General features: G+C 40.0%; 1 protein-coding gene across 10 annotated transcripts in view; it reads right to left on the bottom strand.

The window, feature by feature from the left end:
- The window catches only part of elna (elastin a), a 76,960-nt gene extending 69,338 nt beyond the window's left edge, over nucleotides 1-7,622 (bottom strand). For 6 of the 10 annotated variants that reach the window (XM_079481791.1, XM_079481797.1, XM_079481793.1 and 3 more), the window contains exon 1: nucleotides 7,335-7,622. In XM_079481791.1, the coding sequence (XP_079337917.1) occupies nucleotides 7,335-7,410 (76 nt within the window). In that variant the 5' untranslated portion in view covers nucleotides 7,411-7,622. The remainder of the gene's footprint in view (nucleotides 1-7,334) is intronic. The other 4 variants (XM_079481794.1, XM_079481800.1, XM_079481796.1 and 1 more) reach the window with 1 other exon arrangement.
- Nucleotides 7,623-23,911: the final 16,289 nt, after the last annotated feature.

The raw sequence follows: 23,911 nt of genomic DNA, 5'->3' as shown, positions 1-23,911 counted from the left end.
CACAACAAAGTCAAGCCCACTATGTTCCTGTTACAGAAACAGGCCTGAATAAACGGAGGGATTGGCAGGGCACACGTCTGGTGCTGACATTATTACAAACAGAAGATGTGGATATCCCCGGTACTGATGTGAAATGTGCCTGTGAAGTAATGTAAGAAAAAACTGTAATAAATTTCTGGAACGTTTACATAAACTATTTTGACCAAACGTCAGAGGGTTGCAGGGACAGTGGCTATGTTTACATGCAATCCGAATGAATTCAATATGATTGCAGATCATTTCAGTGCTGTTTACATGTCCCCTTGACTTTGAATACGGAAACTTCTGCGCAAGAGCACATCAAGGGTTGCCAGTTTGCGTAACAAACCCAGCCCAAGGACCATTCCGACAACCTCGTATAGCCAAATAACAACATCTGATGAACAACACTATTTCACTTTTAACCCGCGAGAAAAACTGTTTAAAAAGTTTCCGATTGACGTACTTTAAACGTAGCGGGACCCGGCAATACTTTGCTAACATATCATTTCAAACTTCGTCTCTGGATGGATGTATAAGTCAAACTCTGTTTAGAAAACAACCAAAAAAGGTGAGCAACAGGACAATGATTGAATATCTTATTTATAATGCAGTAGCTGCACACCAATGCCCCATTCATGAGAGAAAGTGGCTGTAAGTAAAACATTGAGAGGGATGTGACAGGCTAACATAACATTCTTTGGACAATTGCTTTATGCTGGTGAGTAAGAAATGGGAGAAACTCCGCCTGCTTTTAGCAGTAAAGGAAGTGACTAATCACCATTGTCACCATGTTACAGACTTAATATCAGAATCAAATGGAGGATGTCCTGTTTCTGTGAGGTGTCAACGTGCTGTTATTGTCTGGAAGAACAGACCAGTACAGAGTCCTCAATGACATTTAGAATCTACTGTACATGCTTATTAGAGTAAAACAGTAAAGTCAATACAAGATATTTACAAAACTGACATAACAAAATTGTGACATGATACAAATGCCTGTGATGCACATTATGTACAAGACTGGCTGACATACTCCACAGTTAAAACATGAGTCATTCGTTCGTAAAATGCATCAGTATAAACCTTGTTTTATTTTTTTGTCTTTGCTTTGAACTAAAGCTACTTACTGCATTCAGTGTTTAAAGTAGTCAAACAATCAGGCTTTAAGATGCTTACACATTTAACAAATACAAGTTAATAAAAACATCCAGAAGCTGGGTCAAGGACAGATTTGTGTTTAAAGGGACCGTTCACTCAAAAATGATGTTCTATCATCATTTACTTACCCTCACAGATTGATCCAAACCTGTACAAATGTATATGTTCTCAACGAACACAAAGAAAGATATTTTGAAGAATGCCAGTAACCAAACAGATTTCATCCCCCATTGACTCCCCCATAGTATTTATAGTCCCTACCATGGCAGTAAACGGGGAATGAGATCTGTTTAGCTACTGACATTTTTCCAAATTATATTCTTTGTGTTCAGCAAAAAGAAGAAATGTATACAGGGTTAGAACAACTTGAGTGTGAGTAAACGGTGACAGAATTTCTATTTTTGGGCGAGCTATCCCTTTAAATGAAATTTATAGTACATATACATAGTCTTTTGCTGCTGGCCTTTTTCCTTTCATTACAGCACTTCAAAAATAGATGCTTTAATTGTCAAAATATTGAAATTATCTTTAAAGTAATTCAAAAGATTTTGAATGAATGAATGAATAAATAAAAACCCATGAATCATTTGAGGGATAGACAATGATCCATCACTTGTTTGGCAAATTAAGAAGTGATTATACATTTGCGCATTCTCTATGTGGGATGATTTGATTCAAGGACATGGCTGATTAATACATTTATAAAGCCTTAACTCATAGTAGTGTCTGGCTCCATTGCTGATGACTGACAGTCTTAACTACATAAATATGTTGGTTTGCTAATACTTAAGTTGAATAAATACAAACAGAAAGTCAAGTTAGGTCAAGTTTATTTTTTATAGTGCTTTTAAAATGTTGCATTGTTTCAAAGCAGCATAGAAGAAAATTTGAATTAAAGCATGTTAATGTAAGTTAATCTAATATCAACAGTCTCCCAGTGAGCAAGCCAACACGGCAAGGAACCAAAACTCCAATGATGAAAAAATTGCGAAAAAAAACCTCAATAGAAACTAGCCTCATCTGGCAGTGCCAGTTCTTCTCTGACATGTTACAGCTGCAGTCAGTGACTTCTGAGTAGTAGAAAGTAAATGTTTATTATTAACAGGGAGTTAATAAGTAGGCCAACATTTATATGATTAGCAGGCATTGGCATCACTTTGTTTTAAAACGTTTTGGGGACAGAGATCACAAAAACAATTCTTTACTAAATTCTTTCTGCCATAACTCGTTGGGAATATTTATCATATATAGTGGGTACACTGTTTTTACAGTTTCTTCCTATGACTAAAAATTTTACTTATTTATTGGTATATTTTTGTGATTGGAAACTGGATGCTCAACCAAGCGCTTTGAGTGCGGAGGATCCATGAGTTTTTATACTGGCCACGTTATATGTAAATGTAATGTAAAAGTACGGTGTCCCTGGAAGACATGGAGGCCGTAGACGGGGATACGGGAGAGTAAGGCACGGGGAGGCTGGAGCTGACTCGGTGGCCAGATCTGGGCAGGCTGTGGCTGACACAGCGGTCGGCTTTGGAGAGGCAGAGGTTGACACGGCGGCCAGCTCTGGAGAGGCTGCAGCTGACAAGGTGGCCGGCTCTGGAAAGGCCAGAACACAACCTTCCGGAATCTCCACCAATGGAGAGGGGGACCTGACTGGAGGTGTGGTCATGGGCTTGCCCCGGTTGCCGAGGTACTCTGCTGGTGAAGTCCAGGGGCTCAATGAAGCCAGATTAACTAAACTAGACCCTTTTCAGAAACTTAGATAACAATAGGAGTATGCTAATGTGAAGGCGTTTCTGCAGCATAGATGGAACTCACAGTAAATTTGACATAATTCTGTCCTTTGACTGCCGTTATTAGATTCTCTCTATTCTTTTAATTTTTAAGAATTAAAAAAAAATTATTTGAGGTAGTCCTCTATTCACCACTATAGAAGTTTACTCAAATATGATGACTTCTGCTGCTGAGAAACCCAGAAACGTGAAAAAGGTTCCTATGTTAACATACACCCTCATAATGCAATTAATGCCTGAACTTTGACAATATTAAGCATTTAAGTCCAAATAGGAAACAATGGTTTCTGCAATAACGTGTTTTATGATAATTACCCACCATATACAGTACCTACCTAAATTTAACATCTGTACTGGATAAAACATTTAGCACTGCCTTTTATGCTTAAATGAAACAAGAAAATAGTCATAGTTAATTGGTTGCAGCAAAAAAAATTAAGGAATAAATTGCTTCAAATACTTAATATATCTATATTCTCTGACAAATAAACTAAATGCTTAAAAGAGACCTGTATCCTCTTGGCCTTCTACAGTATAATGGATTGAAGACCTGGGAAAACCGAGATTGTATCAGTTCACACCATAACATCATGATCACGCACATTCCATGGCTTAATAAGATTTGCTTTCTGACAGAGCCCATATAGGGACTGTATTAATGCTGTAATATATACAACGGTTTAAGTGCAGGTCTTTGCTTAAATCTTGGCCCTTGGTGGAGCTAGACAGACTTTGCCATTTACCCTCAGAGGAATTTGTGGCCAAGGAATTTATTAAGAACAAGTTTAAGAAGTGCCATTGAAACTTTAATAAATATGACCACTGGATCTGTGTCATTTGAAAAAATGTCAAGACCACTACAGAAATGATCATGTAATTTACACACTCGCTTGCGTTCCTAATTTCACTTATGACAGTGTTCGTTTACTCTTGTTGGTTCTGGTGATACAAACATTCTAAACCGATTTCATCCATGTGCTGTGAAAGCTGTTCTGTGTAATACACTGATATAGCATGCGTGTGTGTTTACATGTCTCAAAAACACTTTGAAGTCCTGATTGCAAATGTCTCCTGGTCCATCTGCTTGATTTGTTCTCCAACTCGAATCTGAACTGTTTAGGCAGAACTGACGCTACTGTTATTACTGCTTGTGGAACCGGTTTGACGAGGAACAAGCTCCAAGCGGGTGACCAATCACAACAGATTTGGTCATCCTGACCAATCGGGCTGTATCGGAAGAAGACAGAACGTTTTGTGACAACAGAGACAGTGGTGAAGATTAAAGTGGAAATATGTCAAAATAACATGTTTTTCAAAAACGTCTTCCTTAATGCTAGTATATCCAGCTCTGAAAAACAAGTCCACAGAGCTGCTCCTCCAAGCACACATTTGCCATCAAGCACCTCTGGAGGAGTCACTTATAAGGCACAGCCAGCTGAGTGTCTATGAGGAGGAGACCTAATGGAACAAATAGTTCTCAAAGACTCAAGAGCCGACTGGGGTCTTATCTCACCCCCCTCCAATTCTAGCACGGCTGTGTGAAAGCAGAGCTTCTTAATTCTTCCGAGACTAGGAGGCAAGACATTGCTTTTCTTTCCACTCATCTGGCCTCTTCCTTCACCCCTCGCACATAGCTGGCGTGTCATTAAAAGCTGTTGTCATAAATGTCTTATTACTTTGGCTGCGTAAAAGAACACAAGGGGCCTTCTGCTGTTCTGAACTGAACTGAAAATGTCTGCAGTAACACGTGATCAGCAAAGTGTTTGAAGGACACTGTTACCCACAACTGAGCTCAATATGATTGATTGTCTTTCGGTTCCATGTATGACAGGTGTTTGAGTGATAAATGACCAGAGCAAAATAAAACAATAATTGATATTTCCACAATGGGCTTTGCATTGTACATGATGTAGCTGGCCAGTACACTTTAGATACTCTATGATGCCAGTTCCAAGACTCTGGTCTTGCACAGATCCTTTACTTAATACAACAATAGTTGTACTATGACATATCTCAGTAGGTCATAAATGATATATGAATAAAAAAGACTGACAGATGTTTGTGACATGCATCAAGAAAATCACTATTAAGGTGATGACCAATGATAGGTAACTTTCCAAGGCCCAGAAATTCTTACCTGTCCCATAACTCACTCCAGAGAAAACATTCCACCTGCACGAGCTGTATCAACAAACTCGTAGGCTCTGAACTTTGAAATTTATATGGACATTTTGCTATCTATCCAGTACAAAAGTGAATTGATAACGATTCACTGAGAATTTATTTGTCTCAGACAAAAGCTGAAGAGCAAAAAAACACCATTATATTTTGTTTAAATTGGTGTCAGGCTGACATCGAATTTGTACTTCAAATACATGCAAATGGAACACAAATATCAGAAGTGCCTTACAAACATGCCTGGATAGAACAGACCTGCAGTTTATCATTTTGGAACTGGAACAAGTTTGTGTTAGGACTCTGTCCTTCCTGTCTCTAGCTTTCTAGCTCCCTGGGCAGAGTCATGACATTGCCACGTTTTTCGGGTTTCTGTTGTGTTATGTGTGGAGACATGTGGCCTTATGTTGTTACTTGGCGCCACGTGTCTTCCTGTTATGTCTCTCAGTCCCACCTTCCTATCTCCTGTAATTTCATTAGGGTTTCATTCCCATCGTCTGTTTTGTGTTTCACTTTCGTTAGGGTTTTATTCCCATCACCTGGGTAGTTGTTTCACCTCGTTAGGGTTTTATTCCCATCAGCTGTCACCACTCTCCCCATGTAATCACTCGTGGCAATGTCATGACTCTGCCCAGGGAGCTAGAAAGCTCGAGACAGGAAGGACAGAGTCCTAACAGTTTGTGACATTCAGAAGAAGTACTTGAGCATTTTTACATTCTTAAAATTCTAATTTTCGTATGAACATATCAGAAGCCAAAATTAAGACGTGGACCTTATGGCTTCTATGTAAAACATACTGCATTGCAGTTACAAATCCACACAGGCAACAGCGACTGTTTTTTCCTAAATAAATTTATCCACCATCAGCCAGACAGCATTGCGAGGTCCCTTTTAGGAACAGCCTGGAAACACGAACATCGAGTGTGGAAAAAGTATTTGAAAGAAAATAAATAAATCATTGTGAAATCTTTTGGCAATGTTGGGAAACTGGGAACAGACCATCGCATGCCTTCCAATCATGGCTAAACATTGCACAGATGCATCCAAGAACGTCATAACATTTGCAATCTACAGAGAGAAGCCCAAGACGTGATGGAGATCATTTGACTTCTCATCTTTATATTCATACCACAATCGCTCAATTCAACGGTCTGCCTTCATACTTGACTTTGAAGTGACCGGGAAATTTGACTGAACATTTGCGCACCTCACTGGACACAGAGAAGGTTTTTATTATGTTAAGTGCACACGAGCTGACAGAAGGAGAGCTGTTGCAGCTGAAATCTTTTGTGAGCTGTGCTTTCCATTAACAAACCCTCCCCATCACAGAAGCAAAACACTCTACAATTTAGAGGATCAACCTTTACAGCTGATGCTTATGTTATACTAACATCTGTAACTGGGTTTGAATGTTTTTGACATTTTATCCTTTCCAGATGTTTGTAATCATTCTTTTTGAAAGCTTTACATTTGAAATGTTATTAATTATTAAAAGTTCTTTTGATCTAGATTGTCATAAGACATCGATAAGACATCAATATGAAACAATGGTTTACAATCCTTTTTAAGCCTTTGACTTAGCAAACCTACAACTCAGTAAAAACTAAATTTTTAAGGGTAAAGTAGGCTATATATGGGAATCATATATTATTATGTTGACTGTGAAATTTTCGATACTTTCTTTTGTGTGTTACATTACTGACCTGGCTCTAATTTGGGCAAATACAGACCATATGCAAATATGGACTAGGTTAATGTCACTACACCAATTGTTTGCCGTTAATGTGGACCAGATTCTTCAGTAAAGACACATGCGGCCAGTGCCTGAGATGTTTTGTGAAGTTTTGTCTGAGGTATTGTTGGGATTCTGTATGATCTACTGTAGAAGGTTGCAAATCATCATTTTGGTACCAGGCAAAGTATACACTACATAAGTTTAATGATAAATCATGTAATGTTTGACTACTGTTCTTGCATGTTATCAGTTAAGGTCTTCCTGAAACAATACCCCTCGCCCCCAGCGAATGTGCATGACAAATATCATAAACATTCACACCTGCAGCACAAATCCTTTCCACACAAAGTGTTCCACAATAAACTCAAATGTGTAGTAGAAACCTGTTTTGACGGTCCCTTTCATGTATCTAAGGATCTCTCATATGAGTCATCAAAGTGGACACCTACCTCCCTGTAGTGAAGGACTCGGCTGTGTGGTGAGAAAGAATCCGAGAAGAAGCAACACAAACCGCCTGCTAGCCATCTCGCCCCAAAATGCGCCGGCCCTCCCCAAATCAGCTGGTTTTATTCTCCAAGAGCTAATTACCACTACAAAAAATGTCTAGAAAAAAGAAAAGATACTGGACACGTTATTAAAAAGGGCAAAGCCTTTGGTGCGATGGATCATTTTTCTCTTCTATGTCTGGTGTTCCTGTTTTTATTCTGGTCACTCCTGCCAAAAAACTGAGGGCTGCCAAAGAGCAAGAAAGAGAGAGAGAGGGGGGGGGAGTGAAAGAGAGAGAGAGAGAGAGAGAGAGAGAGAGAGAGAGACATGGTGGACTAGAAGGAGAAAAGATGTGAGAGAACAGGAGAGAAGGGGAAGAGAGAGTCGCTTTCCCACTGTCATGTCCAAAAAGAATGTAACTGTCTGCCAGACATTTGCATGGGCTTTTACAGCACTCCTTATTTTCATGTGTGCAGAGAAGAAAATTATGATGATGTTTGACCCATCATTGTGTGTCAGCCTTACAACCAAAAGTTTCACACAAACACAAAAAATATATTGAGCCATTGATTCTCAAGACATTACAATGCTTCTCATGTCTGAAAAATGTCTGAACTGTCATGGGAAAAATGACTTGGTCAAAGAAAGTTTGAAAAATGTTTGTCTAAGAGCTTTAGGGGAAAAATCAAGCTTCTTTGAACAGCCTTGTAATACATCTGAAATCCTTTATGCCTGCCAGATATAACTATTGCATGTCATTAGTAATGAAAGACCTTGATGAAATGAATAAAAAATGCACCCAAACCTGAAAACACAATTAAGAATAGACAAGTCATCCCTTGTGATGACTGCAATGTTGTCAGTGAGGTCAATAGAGTGAATCTCAAAGAAATGTTTCTGACATATGGGCACATGCCAATAAATGAGGCAAAATAATGCTCCTGAGTGTGACCACTCCTTTACCTGACTCTGATTCGTGGCTCTGGCCTTAAAGGCATGGTTCATCCAAAAATAAATTCTGTCCTCATTATTTTATCATTTATGTTTTTCAAAACCTGTGTGTGACCCACCATCACTATTCCCAACCATAACACAAACCCAAACCCATATTCCCAGCATGATTCACAGCTATAATTCAGTCATGGCCAGCAGTTGAGGTGTATTTCATAAATGCATGTGACAATGCTCATGTGAAACGTGAAAAAAGCGAAACATTCATGGGTGCAGTTCATGTTAAAAATACACATTCAGAAAATATTCTAATGCAGTAACCAGTATGATGCCAGTTCCAGTAACCAGTAACCAGGGGACATAAACATTTCTCTGGGCATCACACACGTCACGTTTCAATGTGAGAAACATATCATCTTTTGAATATTGCTGATATCAATGTGAAAGAATCTCTTGTGGTACTCAGCTCCAAGTTTTGTTTAGTTTTTGAATATTTTTCAATTAGAAGAGCGTGGTGAAGATGTTATCGGTTGCCATCATTTTACCCAGGAATGACGTAAACGACTGATATCAGTGACATATCCGACAAATTGGCTGAGGTTCCATCTAACAGGATTAAGTGATTCCTAGATAATTCCTTTGCCAATATAAAGAAGCTTTGTCTTAGGCCATTTTAGGACATGCATCTGTATCTAGAGTCCATAAATGTATTAAGCATATCTCTAAAGATAATAGCATACTGAATACAGAGAGCTAATGCTGATTTATTGGACTCTCTAAAATCTGGCTTTGTTAAAGGAAAAGACCAGCTCAAAATCAGAATTGTGTTATTTTTTACTCACCCACATGACGTTCAACATGTTTTAAGACCTCCGGGCGTCATCAGAACACAAATAAAGATATTTAAGGTAACATCCGAGAGATTTCCAGGCCTCCTCTAAGACATCATGGTTATAGTTGTTGTCAAGGTCCAGAAAAGTACTAAAGACATCATTAAATTGGTCCATCTGCTCATAGTGGCACAATATACTTTTTTTAAACGACAAGAATACTTCATGTGCGAAAAACAAATCAAAATAACAACTATAATAAATATATTCTCTTCTGACTTGTCAGTCTATGGTGCTCGAGAACGCTTCGTCGCATGTGCATTCGTTGGGGGCAGAAGCAACTCTGTGAGACAGGGGAGAATATACCCATTAAAGTCGTTATTTTGTTTTGTTTTTTGCACATAAAGTATTCTCGTTGCATCAAAGAAATTCAATTGAGCCACTATAACCAGACGGACCAATTTGACAATATCTTTAGTACTTGACAACAACTATAACCACGATGTCTCTCGGATGTCACCTAAAACATCTTTATTTGTGTTCAGAAGATGGTGGGAGGTCATAAAACATGTTGAACGTCATGTGGGTGAGTAAAAAATAAAAAATATATATTTTGAGCTGAATTTTTCCTTTAACTGCGAAAATATGATTACCTACAATGTGTTAGGATAACAATAAAAAATTCAGCCACCTAAGAAATGCATACACACATGAAAAGGGCCATTCTCTTTTTTGCTTACAGTACACCATAAGCTCAATTCCAAATCACTATGAACTGTTTTGACATCACACCGCATCCTGCAAACACCACATTATTGCTGTTTTTACATTCAGGATAATAACTTTTGTGTAATGACACTGAGTGCATCTTTTCGAAGTCAAAAGCTTTTTTTCTTCTTTCTGTTGGCTTCTCTATGCTAGCTCATGTCTGGTGCTTTTCATTTCAGCATCTTGTAGATGCCAAAAGACATGGCTTGTTTATGTATCCAAGGAGTTTGTGAATATTATCCAGGCCTGCGTTTGTCAAATAGTTACGTTTTTAAAACATTCAACACTTCATTCTAAGAGTTTGCATTCATGTAGGATTTTTTGTGTTCATATTTAAGAAGTAATAGTGCAGGTTTGGTATCAGGGACATGGCTGTTATTTTTCTACAAGGAAACAAATTAAGCTTAAAGTAAAATATTTGTCAAAATTGTGAACAGCAGTTTTTCAATGAACATTTTTTAATTTTCCTGCCCTCACAGCAAGTTAGGTGCAGCTTAAATGGGTCTTTGTCTAATATATACAAATCGAGACAAAAACATGAATTTAGGTAGCTCACAGCTCTATAGCTTGTGAATTAGCATTTCATGTACAGACATTCAGCCAATGGCAAGGTTACTAATCCACTTCACATTGGAAGTCTGATGTGCATCATGACAGACTCACTTGTTTCGTGTGAGAGAGAGACATTGCGTTGTTGTTTTGACATGCCATGCACTCTCTCTGGTCCCGTCTTTGTCCCCCGTCCCCTCGTTTCCCCATTATTGATTGTTAATGATTTTATGCCCGCACCTGTTCCCCTCTTGATTTGGTTCCCTTTATAATACACTTGTCTATTTTGTCCTGTGCGAGTTTGTTTTGTTTTGTTTTGTTTTGTGGCTGCGACCCGATCCGATCCCTGACATGATGACTCAATGTCCAGCAACCTGAAGAAAATTGCCAATATTATCAGATATTAAAATAAATTTATCCAAAACCACTGACTTCACAATATTAACCAAAATAGACAGATAACAGTTTACATCTTTTCAGATTGTTAGCCTTTGTTTTGTGTTTAATGTTTCCACTCTGTGTTTTGTGTTATTAACGTAGCGGCGTTATACTACTGCGTTTTCCTTTAAAAATTCTTGCTACTATTACAACTGGCGTTTTCAGAAGTGTAAATACAGTTTTTTTCTAAAACGCATGTTGAAACGGCAGCATGAACAAGGATCGTTTTTGATTTAAAACTCAGTTTTTGTACAACAATGGGCTAATGTAAACCCCACCTGTTTCTGCTTTCTTGTGTGTCATCTTACCATGAGCTCATTATGCATGCTTGTTTAATCAGAATCACTCAATAAACCTGTTGAATTATGGCTTCATCTAGTTATATCTAACTCGATGTATAGAATTAGTGTAACTTTATTTTTCATTATTGCTTAAGCTCAATTCCTCCCCTTATTTTTTGTTTCTTCAACTGCAAATTGTCTACTCTGTTTCGGAATTATAGGGAACAAATGTCACTCTCTGCTATGTTTACGCAGAGGTTTTTTTTACTTCAAATACATGCCTCAAACAACAATAACACTAAGAAAAAGAGAAGACCACCCTACAACACACAATAGTGAGCAGTCATCTGAGAGATTTTCTCCACTGTCCTGTGGCTGTAACGTTTAGCCTTACATACAAAGCACACAAGAAAAGTGTAAATCAAAAATAGACTTTAATAATAAATCTACAAGAGTCCAGGTGCGACGCGGAAACCACAAGGCGGCATAAACAGACAATGAACTGAGGAACAGACAAGGCTTAAATACATGGGGAAATGTAATCAAACGAAACAAAAAAAGGGGTGGAGCAATTAACAAGCAAGGCAGGATAACAGAAATATACAGAAAACTAAACCTAAAACTGTGACAGTTTGCCACCCTCACACCAACCAACAGTCCAATGGAGGAAGGAGCTTGGGGGATACTTGTGTCCATAAACGTGCATTTATAGATTCCAAATTTCCACATACTATGCCTCTGTCCTGGGCAACGTTAACAACATTTTTGGTACGGTTTCATTGAGCACTGCCAGCGCAAGCAATGTCCGATGTGTGCAAGTTACTTGTGCATTAAACAGTTTAAATGTGCTGTGTTCAGCGAATCAGAGTTGTGTATTTAAATTGACCCAGTATTGGTTAATTTTCAATTATACCATGGTCTTTGACCATACTTTTAGGTCTTCCTTGGATACATTGTAATGAGGAAAAATTATACAGGGCTAAAAACTCCTGAAAACAAATTGCATCAGAACAAAGCCTTGCATCCTCAGAGCGAGGAGAAATGCCTTATAAACGAGTGAACTAAACAAAACCGACACAGTCTATCAATGACTTCACATGCCTCCAGATAACACACATATTTCAAACACAACGCTCCACTAATATTGCATTTCAATTCAGATGAGCAAATACACCCCTCCGTTTTTGTGTAAATCAGTGCCTGAGCAGGAGGATCAAAGTGCCCATTTACAAATGACCTAATGCCTGGAGAACAAATAGTCGAGCAATTAAGGGCAAGATGAAGACCGGTAATAAAAAGGGAGGGTGTACACCCTGCACTTTTACTTGAGCATTCATCTTAACCCTTTCTCAGACCTTGTTTGCATACGAACCCATGTCTTTCATCATAATTTCTTCCCCACCCCTGACTCCACTTCTCTCACACATATATGCTAGCAAGGCTTGACATTAGCTATGAACTTTGTTTGCTCACCATCCATAGTAGAGTGGTTTTCCACAGTTACCAGCCACACAGCATTTTCACTGGGCACAACTTTGTTGCTGGGAAATACAGTTTTATATTATTAAAACTGCCTTTTGCATGCTAAAATTACTTGATTTAGCTAGATTTAAAACACTTTTAAATGCAAAATTAAGACATATATCAGCTGGTAAACCACAATACAGTACTTACTTGCACATCAACACGTAGTCCGTAAAGGTCAACCTTTTTTCTCAATAGCGTGTGCATTCCGAAACAGTAGCTGTGTCTACCGTATACAAGTATCATCAGGGTTGTCTCATTTCATTTAAGAAAAACATTATAAAACTAACATTTCTCTTAAGGTATAATAATTGTAGTTTCATTCTTACCTTGAAATGTATCGATTGACTTACTGAAAGGATAAACCTCAATGACGAATGTGCCCTACAAATGTGACCTACGGTGGACACAGCCTTCAAATTGAGACCCAGCTAGTATCTTCATCTTCTCTAGATCAGCAGACTTTATGACTACAAGGGACTTCACCACCAAACTTATCTTGTAGTGACGGTCTCTTCACCCGTTTAGTCGACATGCTTGTGGTATAACCTACAGACTTTTCTGACTGCTATGTTGGTAGTATGCATTCTGAAGGCCAAACACTGGGTGCAGGGAGTACTCAGTTGTAGTTTTGTATTGTCACATTGTGCATTGTTTATAATTTCACATGACTTTCGAGAAAATTACAATAAAAAAGTATATTCAAACCCGCCAAAATGACTACTGGGAGTGATAGATGAAATCTACCAACATTTGGTGGGATGACAGGTGTTAATATCATGCCCTGTATGCTAGTCACATGTAGGCATTATCACACAACTACAATATTGGCGAAGTTATGACATAAGAGTCGTTATAGTATTAATATACAGTATGTTATTGGAATGCAGAGAGACTCTGTCGCTGCTGTTCTCAGACCTGCACATGCCATGTCTAACTGCTGGAGACTGAGAACTTTTGGAAAACTTTGCTTTGTTTAAACGTGATGAAGAAAAGGGCTTAGCTTATCTCCGCCTGTCTGCAGCTGATTAGAAGTAGCATATTTTCCTTGTGGAAGTCTGTTTCAAGAGATTGTTTTTCCAGTATTAATCAAAGGTAAAAAAATATTTGTCTGAATGAAAGAAAATTTCTTGATCGACACAAATTGTTAGTTTTATCAAACTTAAGTGTGCTTCATTCAAATGTGCTCAGAGAAAACCAGTGAGGTTAGATATCAACTGTAACATTTTAATGTCCTTCCTCTGGTTTTGCTTACCCCAACCCAACTGAGAATCATTGAATGTCCATGCCACACATGCTACTTGTCACAAATGAACATTTTCTCATTCACAACATTCCTTGCTAATTGTTTTTAAAAACACACAAAAAAATTGGTTTACGTAAAAATTATTTCCAGACATTCTACAAGGTTTCTGACTTTGAAACTGTATAGAAGCTCTACTGAAAATGTCCACACATTCACTGGCCAGTGTCCAAATAAGCTCCCGACCCCACTCCCCCAACAAACCGTTCTCACATTTACTCACGCCAAGTCAGGGTGGGTCTCTCTTTCCAGCACACACTTGCCAATGATCTGCCTCTTAGAACAATTGTGCAGCATTGGCTACATTCACCTCGGGAACCAATTAAGTCTCAAATCAATCACTGTGAAATTAACCACTTGGCCAGAATCTGCAGAATAATAATATTTAGCCATCACTCCAGATTGATCTGCAGGCCTGGCATTGCTTTGGGATAATGGAGAAAAAGTACAGCACAATGCCCATTGCCGTTTACTGGAAACATAAGGACATAGAAGGAAACAGAGCTTCCTTTTACTGTTCTTATGTGAGAGGCTTTATAGAATGAACGGGTGAAAGCTGGAAAAGAATGTGTTTGAGTTGTGTAAACATGAGTTTGAATGTTCCAGGTCAGAGGTCGTAAAATTATTCTGAAAATGTTAAATTCCACAAGTGTTTGCACGCTTCTTAGACATAATGCAATGTTTATAGTAGGTAATCAAAAATGTGATGCTTCAATAGGAGGAGCCAGATTCGACTACCAATGTCACATTGGAATCTTCGCAGAGGCGTTATGCAACATGAGGATCATGCATTTTGCATGCATCATAGCATGCACTGTTCCACTAAAAAATATGATTTATGATGTAAAGAAATGGGATATTTTTAGGGTTGGGTACTCAAGGTCTCCTCGTCCCGTCCAAGGGCAAGATGTGGAGATTACAGAGGTCTGGCCTGAGGTGCAACACTGCCCTTCCCTGTGACAAAAGGTCCTTCATCAGGGGAATCAGCCAGTGGGGGACTGTCATCAGAGCCACCAGATCTGAGAACCAAGTCTGTTTGGGCCAGTAAGGCACAACATGCAGTACTTGATGTCCCTCTTCCCTGACCTTGTGAAAGTATTGCGTTTCATCTTGCGTCTCACTTCGCTTTTTAATATTCATTGTGAAAGGTCCATAACTCCACATTCCAGTTGCTGCCTCCATTCTGGCTTCTTTATATTTCCAGGGACCATTTATAAAGCTGTAAAACGATCTACATTATGTGACAATGTCACAAATTTAAAGTGATAGTTAACCCAAAAAAACCATCCCTCTTAAAATGTAAAATCTTTATGACTTTCTTTCTTCAACAAAAAAAAGAAAATATTTTGAACAAAGTTGGTAACTGAACAGCACTGGACCCCATGCACCTCTTTAAGTGAATGGGGTCCAGTTAACAAAACTTTTCAAAATATCTTCTTTTGTGTTCCGCGGAAAAAAGAAAGTCATACAGGTTTGAAATGACGAGAGGGTGAGTAAATGATGACAGAATTTATCACTCAACACCTTATGTACAGTGTTTTTTAGACAGGGCTGCAATTTTATATAGCTGTTTTTGCAACATAATTTTTTCTGCACTGCCAGATGTACTTTTGTAAGCCAAAGACATTGTGAAATCATACCGTAGCCTCATGCATAACAGCTAGGTATCCCACTGAACAACAACAACATGAAGTTGTTCAGCACGATACCTGATACACAAAGAACAACTCATTTGATGTAGCCAGTATTGTGTCTTAAATTCTGTGTTCGTGTCATGACTTTATGGCTATACATATCATATATTCAGTCTCTGCCTTTTTCCTTCCTCCTTTTCATTCTCTGTATACTCAGTCAATGAGCTCACCACTGCTTTTAAGAGAAAAAACACACAGTATTAGGCATGGAAAACGGTTCCCAGAAATCTGCAGGGGCTGATATGTTACTGGTCCATCAGCCAAAGGAATGTCACAGAGCCTCTATTGATAAGCCCGAGAGAGGGTCACAGCTGTTGCCTGGCACAACCCTCTACACAATGAGAACTGCATGTTTGGGTGTGACACTCTTCCTTGGAAGTGTTTTGTCCAGTTGTTCAAATGAATGGAATTAAATCTAAGGTGTAGAGCATTTTCCTGTAAAAATGCATATTTGATGCTACGATTATGCCTGGCGTTTACACTACCATTGAGTTTTCAACTTTTGGAAATGCTGCAGACCCTGTTTTAGTTGAAAACTCTGGGGTTGTGTCCTGTGTAAATAGATGAAAATTGAGACTTTAGAGAATGAAGGCATAGCTGCCCACATTCACTCACTTACTGGATTTTCTTTTTCATTGCGTTTGATCTCTGATTCTTTAAGCCCCTGTCATATGAGCCATTAGGCGCAAATTGTGTAAAGAACATGCTTGTTTGACGTCATGTGGCGCTACGTACAACGATAGACCCTGGCACCGCGAGAGAGAATCGAGGTAGTTCTCGACGGTAAAGAAGCAGACGGAGGCCATTAAGCACATCCTTCCTGCCCCGCCGCGGCCCGGCCGCCTAGCGAAGGATGCGATCGAGCTCGTCCCTCTGGCCCAGATGTTCTAGGGACTAGACTCCAATACAGCATGCCTCACGAGAGTGTGCCTATTCGATGCTGTGCTGCCTGGCCCTGCGGGCCATTCATATCCTGAACGATCTCGATCAGGCAGCCGACGTGCTCTCTCAACAGGTCGCTCCACAAAAGTTGGCGACTCCATCCCCGTGGTCCAGCTCATTGGGAGCAATGTGGGCAGGCACAGGTGGTCTTCTTCGCCCCCCTGCACAGCTCCCATTGCCCGCTTGGGTACTCCCTGACAGGTACTGTGGGGAGCCAGGGTAGATGAGCATCTAAGTCTGCTAGTTGCGCCCGGTTGGTCCAACCAGCCTTGGATCTCGGAACACATGCTCTGACGATAAGGGCACGGTCTTGCACCCGAGACCAGACCTCTGGAACCCCATGGCTGGACCCTAATGGGATGAGGAGATTGGAAGTGACCTGTCTCCCGCTCTCGTGAGCATGGTCACTTGGGCAAGAGCACCACCACTAGGCGACTGACTCTATAAGTGGTGCCTCTTTTTTGCCCTGCGGTGCTACCTGCAGCACAGAGCTGGGCAGCACGACCCATTCAGCAGATTCATAAGGGGTGCGCGGGCTGGCTAACCCCCTCCCTGTCTGCTATCAATACCGAACCTGTGTCGGACCGGGTCTTCAGTGAGACCGATGGCGGATGGGCGTAAGCCTGCAAAGTGCCCTCTCCCCTCTTGAGGCAAATAAGCGTGCTATTCCAGCCTCCCTATTTCCTCCACTGGATGAAGTATAGCCATTCCATCCATCACTAAGCACTAGGGGGTAAGAGCCTGACGGAGCAGCTCGTATTCACACCCAGTATATGTGAGTTTCCATCACAAGGTGAACCCTTGTACCTGGGCTAGTGCTCCACACGTGGTGACTCCCCTCCTTGGGTAGTCCCGTCTGATGCTTCTCACTCTTGGTTCCCTTGTCGGCTAACATGTGACCTCCCCTCGGTGGACTCCACCTCTTCTGTGCACCCCTGGTTTGGGCCCAGCAAGCCTACTTCCAGGAGTTTTCCCCACTGGTGAGACCGTGTAGGTATTCCTCATATTATCTCCCTTCGGCAGATCCGTAGCATCCCCCCCCCTCAGGTAAGGGGTAGTGTTTCCCAGTGCATCTAGAGAAGCAAGGTTACCGCCTGTACGGGCGGTAGTAAGAACCTCTCATTGTGGTCACACGAATAGATGTCTTACTAGACCACTAGATGGTTACAATTCGCGCTAGGACGCTCATTTCAACATCTCAGTTACGTATGTAACCTTTGTTCCCTGATGGAGGGAACGAGACGTTGTGTCCTTCATACCACGAGCGCTGCCCGCTGAAGCGATTGAGAATGCCTCTGAAGTTCCACAGCCCAAAAAGGTGAATGAATGGGCAAGTTTCGCCAAGTTCATTGTGTCAAGAACGTGGTGAGACACGGACAGAGGACCCAATCGCAGACAGCGGGTAAGGGGTTAACAGATAATTTAATAAATAATAAAACAAAGACCCACGTGGGGGTAACATAACAAAACATGACATGACATGGGTACAATAACAAGACAGGACTAAAACTAACTACACTTAAACAAGACTTAAATTAACTTTTGACATGAACTACAAATAACTAAACTGACAAGACATGAACTCACCTAACAAATCACAATGAACCAGCACAAGACAGAAGACACAAGGGCATTAAGTAAGGGAGCAAATCAAGAGGGAAACAGGTGTAGGGCATTAATCAATAACGAGAGGATAGGAAAAGAAACGAGACCTGGAGAGAGCGTATGGAAGGCAATTACAACAATAATTGCCTCTCTCCACATTAAACATGAGGTTCTGTCATGGTTCTCGAGTGGTGAGACAAGGACAGGACCCAGGTGCAGACAGCGGGTTCTGAAACACTCAGGGAAGGTTAACGAGGAAACGAGATGGCGGGAAACACTGACGAGACACGAGAAAGCACATGGCATGTCAGAATCAAAACAAAGCCATGTCTTTCTCACACAAAACCTAAGGCTATGCCATGACTCCGCTGCAAGACCAAGAATAAACATGACATGATAGCGGAATCATGACACATTGGCCTTTTCAAAGTAGAATCTGAGATGATATGAATTTTATAGTTTTATTTAATGGACATATAGGAATTTATAGTCTGTCTGATATTTGACCTGTGTTTCCCTCTCCTTATTTTGGGTGTGTGGTTTCAGGTGATGGAACGTGTGCGCATTTGTGTGTGTTTGTGTGTTTGTTTGTGCATATTGTGTGTGTGGAGTGTTTTGTGTGTGGCTGAATCTGTGTGTCTGTCTTCTGTATTTTCACCTTTTTTTGTTTTGACTTGCATGACCTTATATGTTTGGCTTATAGTCAATGTTTTCTTGTACAGCTGCTTTGTAACAATGAAAGTTGCAAAAAACGCTATATAAATAAAGTTGTTGCAACTGAAATCTCATCCTCTGTCAGTCTGACGACGGCCATAGGAGACTGGTTCAGTGAGAGTGGACGATCCGCGGCAATGGCTGCGATGGATTTGCATCCATAAGACCCTGCCTATCACCACCTCCACTCGCTGCCACAGACGGCTTAGCAGCCGCTGTCGAGCAAGGGCAGACACAGCCAGCTCTGACCGCAAAAAAACGTGATCAGCATGTGCCGCAGTGCGTATCCATGAACGCATCTTCAGCATGCTGGGGACACAGACATGTGACGCAGGTATCCTGCCTGTCTAGCATGAATTTGGTATGGGGTATGGGGTACCAATCCATCTGCGAGTGTTTGTGAGGTGGTGTGGTGCGGTGCACTGCATCCCGACACTCACATCCGCCCGGGCATGCATGACTGACACTTCTGCATCAGCCTCGTCCCTGGCTTGGCCGCAACGAAAACTCATACTCGTCAGCCTCTTGCCCGTGCCGCCCATCGGAAACATGTATTAGGGTATGAACGGTCCGTTGCTTGGACGGCTCTGAAGACAGCCCGGAAGCCATCGCTGCAGACGGCTCTGAATCTGCCACGAAACAGGAAGCAGGCGATGCTGTCTTTTAGGAAATTAGCTCTTTTAGGCACCTATGTCTTCCACTGAAATTGGGGTCGTATACAGGAGGCGATTTCACTGATATGGTCCAGTAGGTAAATACAAATACAGCATAAAGATGATGCTTTGAAGGTTCTGAAAGAACAAAAGGTGAAAAAATACAATTCTTCTAAGAATTGTATTTAGTGTTAGAAACGTTAAATTAGTTATTGTAAAGTGCTGCAAAACGGCTCATGTTAAAAATAATAATCTTCGGGGACAGACAGATATTTAAAGTATTATAAACATCTGGCTTTAGCCATGGTTCTGTCAAACAGCGCATATCTATTTTATGATCTGTTATCATATTATTAACAAAAAGTGCTTCATAAGGGAGAGATCTAATATTTAGCAATCCGAGTCGTAACAGTTGATTATCTGTATTTTGTTCATGTTTAATTTTTTTAACGTTAAATAAATTACCTTTGAGAGGTTTACGCATTATTTTATGTCTGCTAATCCTGGGGACAGACACAGAAGGGATTATTGCATTTTGTGTATTCTGCGTCCTGAGACGGCAAGCAGACCGTTGGTTATGCCATTCTGTCTGCTTCCTGACCTGGGCCCCAGTGAGTCAAGATTTAGCATTAAGACTATGTGCCATATTTCTAGACAGGAGGAAAGCACCAGCCCAGGAGAGATGGAGACCGTCAATTTTTAGGGTTTCCCCTCAAAACTCTTCCAGTTATTTATAAAACTATATCATTCTGCAGGCCCCACTCAGACAACCAGCCATTTAGTGATGATAATCTGCTATGTATCTCATCACCACGGTTAGCAGAGAGGGGGCCAGAGAATATTACTGTGTGTAACATCATGCTTGCAAGCTCACACACCTCTTTAATTTCATAATTGGTGCCGACCTGAATAACAATCTTACTGAATTTATTTATGATAAGCCTTGATTTCAGGCACTCTGGCTCCCGGTAAACATTTGACTTTGGTGGCTGGTGCCTCTAACTCAACGTTATAGAATCACCCATAACTAGAACACTTTCACCAGGTTTCTCAGTCGGTGCGAGACTTTATTCGGAACGGTTGAGTGATGGTTTGACCGCTGACTAAGCCGTCTCACAGTCACAAAATTTCCCAGCTGCAGGGGATCTTCATCCGGAACCGAGCTGTGTGCGCTAACGTTGCTCGCATCCAAAGTGTTTTCAATGGTCCTTAAACTCTTACTATCCTCAGATAAAGATTGAATGCGAGACTCTAATTCAGAGATCTTCTCTGTCAGCCTAGCTATTTCCCTGCATTTATCGCATGTAAAGCCTTCACCGCTGACAGAGAAGGCTATGCTAAACATTTGACATGAGGTACAAGTAACAATAATAAGAGGAGAAGCCATAACTCACCAGGTTTGAAGAGAAATTCCAACTTACCAAGGTTGCTCGATGAATCATATTATATACGCTTAAAATAATAACAGTTAGCACACAAGAGAACGGTGTTGAGTTAACAATTCTGGTTAAAGATCTTCAATCAGTTTTATTTATACAGTGCTTTTTACAATTTTCATTGTTACAAAGCAGCTGTACAAGAAAACATAGTTTTCAGACTATAAGCAAAACATAGTTATGCAAGTCAAAACACAGGTCAAATATCAGACAGACTATAAATTCCTATATGCAGTGTTTATTAAATAAAATTATGAAATTCTAACAGTGGTGAGAAACCCAAAACTCCATTGGAGGAGAGAAAAAACCTCAGAGGCAAACCAGGCCTAAGCAGTGTCATCAAGGCATCAATTAGCTTCTCTGCATCTGATGGTGACAGCATATGGCGTAGTTAAGATATATTTTTAAGATGGAAAAACGCAATTTTACAGGTGTTGGCGACTTGTTTCTCAAATTACAAAGTATTATCTAATAAAACGGCAAGATTCTTTACTGAAGATGAGGGTTTTATGGAACATCCGTCATTAGTTAAGCAGTATTCTTGGTTGTTACGTAGGGCGGTTTTCGGTCCAATAAGTAACACTTCAGTTTTGTCTGAGTTCAGTAAAAGAAATTGTTATTCATCCAATTTTTTATATCGACTATGAATTCCACTATTCGATGGAATTGCTGTGTTTCATGAGGCTTCGAGGAAATATAAAGTTGCATATCATCAGCATAACAGTGAAAGCTAACTCTGTGTCGCTTAATTACATCTCCTAAAGGTAGCATGTATAATGCGAAGAGCATAGGCCCTAAGACTGAGCCCTGTGGTACACTGTACTGGACTTTCGATTTGCGTGACACCTCATTGATTTTTGCTACATATTGAAAATGGGCAGTATTAAATCTAAAGTATGATTACGAAGGTGAGTGGGTCCTGACACATGTTGTCTAACGCCCATGGAGATAAGAGTGTCTTTAAAAGCCATTCCTAAAGCATCTGTATCGTTATCTACATGGATGTTAAAGTCACCAACAGCAAGGACTATCTGTCTGTGGCCAGTACTAGTTCTGATAAGTACCCACCAAATTCTTTAATAAAATCTGTGTGGTGCCCTGGAGGCCTATATACAATAGCCCTAATAAGTCTTCAAGTAAATAACCAGGACAGGGTTATTGAGATATCAGGATAAGTTAGCAACGACAGTGATAAGTAACAATAATAAAATACACTAATATTAAAACAAAGTGCAAGTGCAGTGATACGAACAAACCGCCGGCAGCGATGCAGACAGGAACCAGATCCGGCAAACAGGAACCGGAAGATTTCTGATATTCTATCCATGTACATATTTGTTGATATTCATTTTGGTTTTAGTGCCAGTGTTTCTTAATCATAAGTAAAGGGCTACTTCTAAGCACTGGGCCTTGTGTTTGTTTGTATTTTTGTTTTGTTTATTCAATGTATCATTTAACGTATGAGGTTTGGTGGTATTTGGTTACTGGGTGGTCCACCACTTGTAGGAATGTAGAGGAAACAATGTAGTCTTGCTGTCTCAATGGTTGTGTATATCCCAGTTCTCCTTACTATTTGCATGTGGACCATGTATGGAACTACATACATTTTTCCAGAAGAGCATATTGAGTTAAGGCGCGCCCCACATAAAGAGCAGCCTAGGGGCCCCTGACTACTTAATCCCACTCCTGATCTTGGTAAAAGCCCTTATTGTATTATTGCCTCCCATTGACAAATTGCTTCATTCATCTTCTCTCAGTGGCACGTTTCACCAAAACCTAGGGTATGGCAAAATTTCCTATGGCCATACAACAACGACATTCGTAGAAACAGAAGCATAAACTATACCAGATCATATCTAAACAAAACATGTTCAAGAATCCACAAAACTGAATGAATGCACGAACATACACAAAAACTTACAGGTAATAAACCCTACCTTCATATCCTTTAAAATTTGTTTTTAAAGCTCTTATTTCTGCAGCAAAATAGCGACTCTAACAAAATATCTACTAAACCATCTGCCATTTATACTGTGTGAAAAATCATTGACAGATGCTGTCATTTAAAACCACCAACGACAACTTTAATCGGGTAGGAGTCTAAAATATAGGCCAAACATGAAATTAACAGCAAACAGGATTAAAAATAAAACGTATCTGCAGTGAAGTTTATTGCATAAGTAGCGGCGAGGTTGAAGCAGTGCGCGTGGATATTAAAGTGCAGTAAACTGTGACTGCGCAACCCTGGCACAGGAATACATTTTTGAATTATTCAAAGATAATGAAAAATATTATTCATCTTGCAATATTTATTATATCTGGCTTGGGCAGATTATATTGTAATGTGACAGTTAAAATAAAAAATTATAATTGCCAATTTATTGGCATATGTCGATAATGAAGACCTCCCTACTTACCTCACCATACACTTTATTATTAAACACCTTTTAGGCATTTTTCAAATAGTTAAATTTTTGTTGAATATAAATGCCTGTATTTTCTAATATGTGATGTGAAAATGTAGACAAGCTAAAGGTGGATTTGAAACTGCAACACAATGGTGTTAATCACAAGTCCAGTACGGTGTACCACAGGGCTCAGTCTTAGTGCCTCTGCTCTTCGCATTACCTCAAATGCTACCTCTAGGTGATTCAATAAAGGTAGAAAGCTAGCTTTCACTGTTATGTTGATGATACTCAACTTTATATTTCCTCGAAGCCTCATGAGAAACAGCAGTTCCATCGAATACTGGAATGCATAGTCGATATAAAAAACTGGATGAGTACAACTTTTTATCTCGTGTTACGAGATCTCGCAAGATTAAAATGGAAAAGATTTGTCGTCGAGGTGAA

The sequence above is a fragment of the Barbatula barbatula genome (assembly GCF_947034865.1).
Source record: "Barbatula barbatula genome assembly, chromosome: 19".
NCBI lineage: Eukaryota > Metazoa > Chordata > Actinopteri > Cypriniformes > Nemacheilidae > Barbatula > Barbatula barbatula.
The sequence above is the reverse complement of the archived record's forward strand: the minus strand, read 5'-3'. Positions and strand labels throughout refer to the sequence as shown.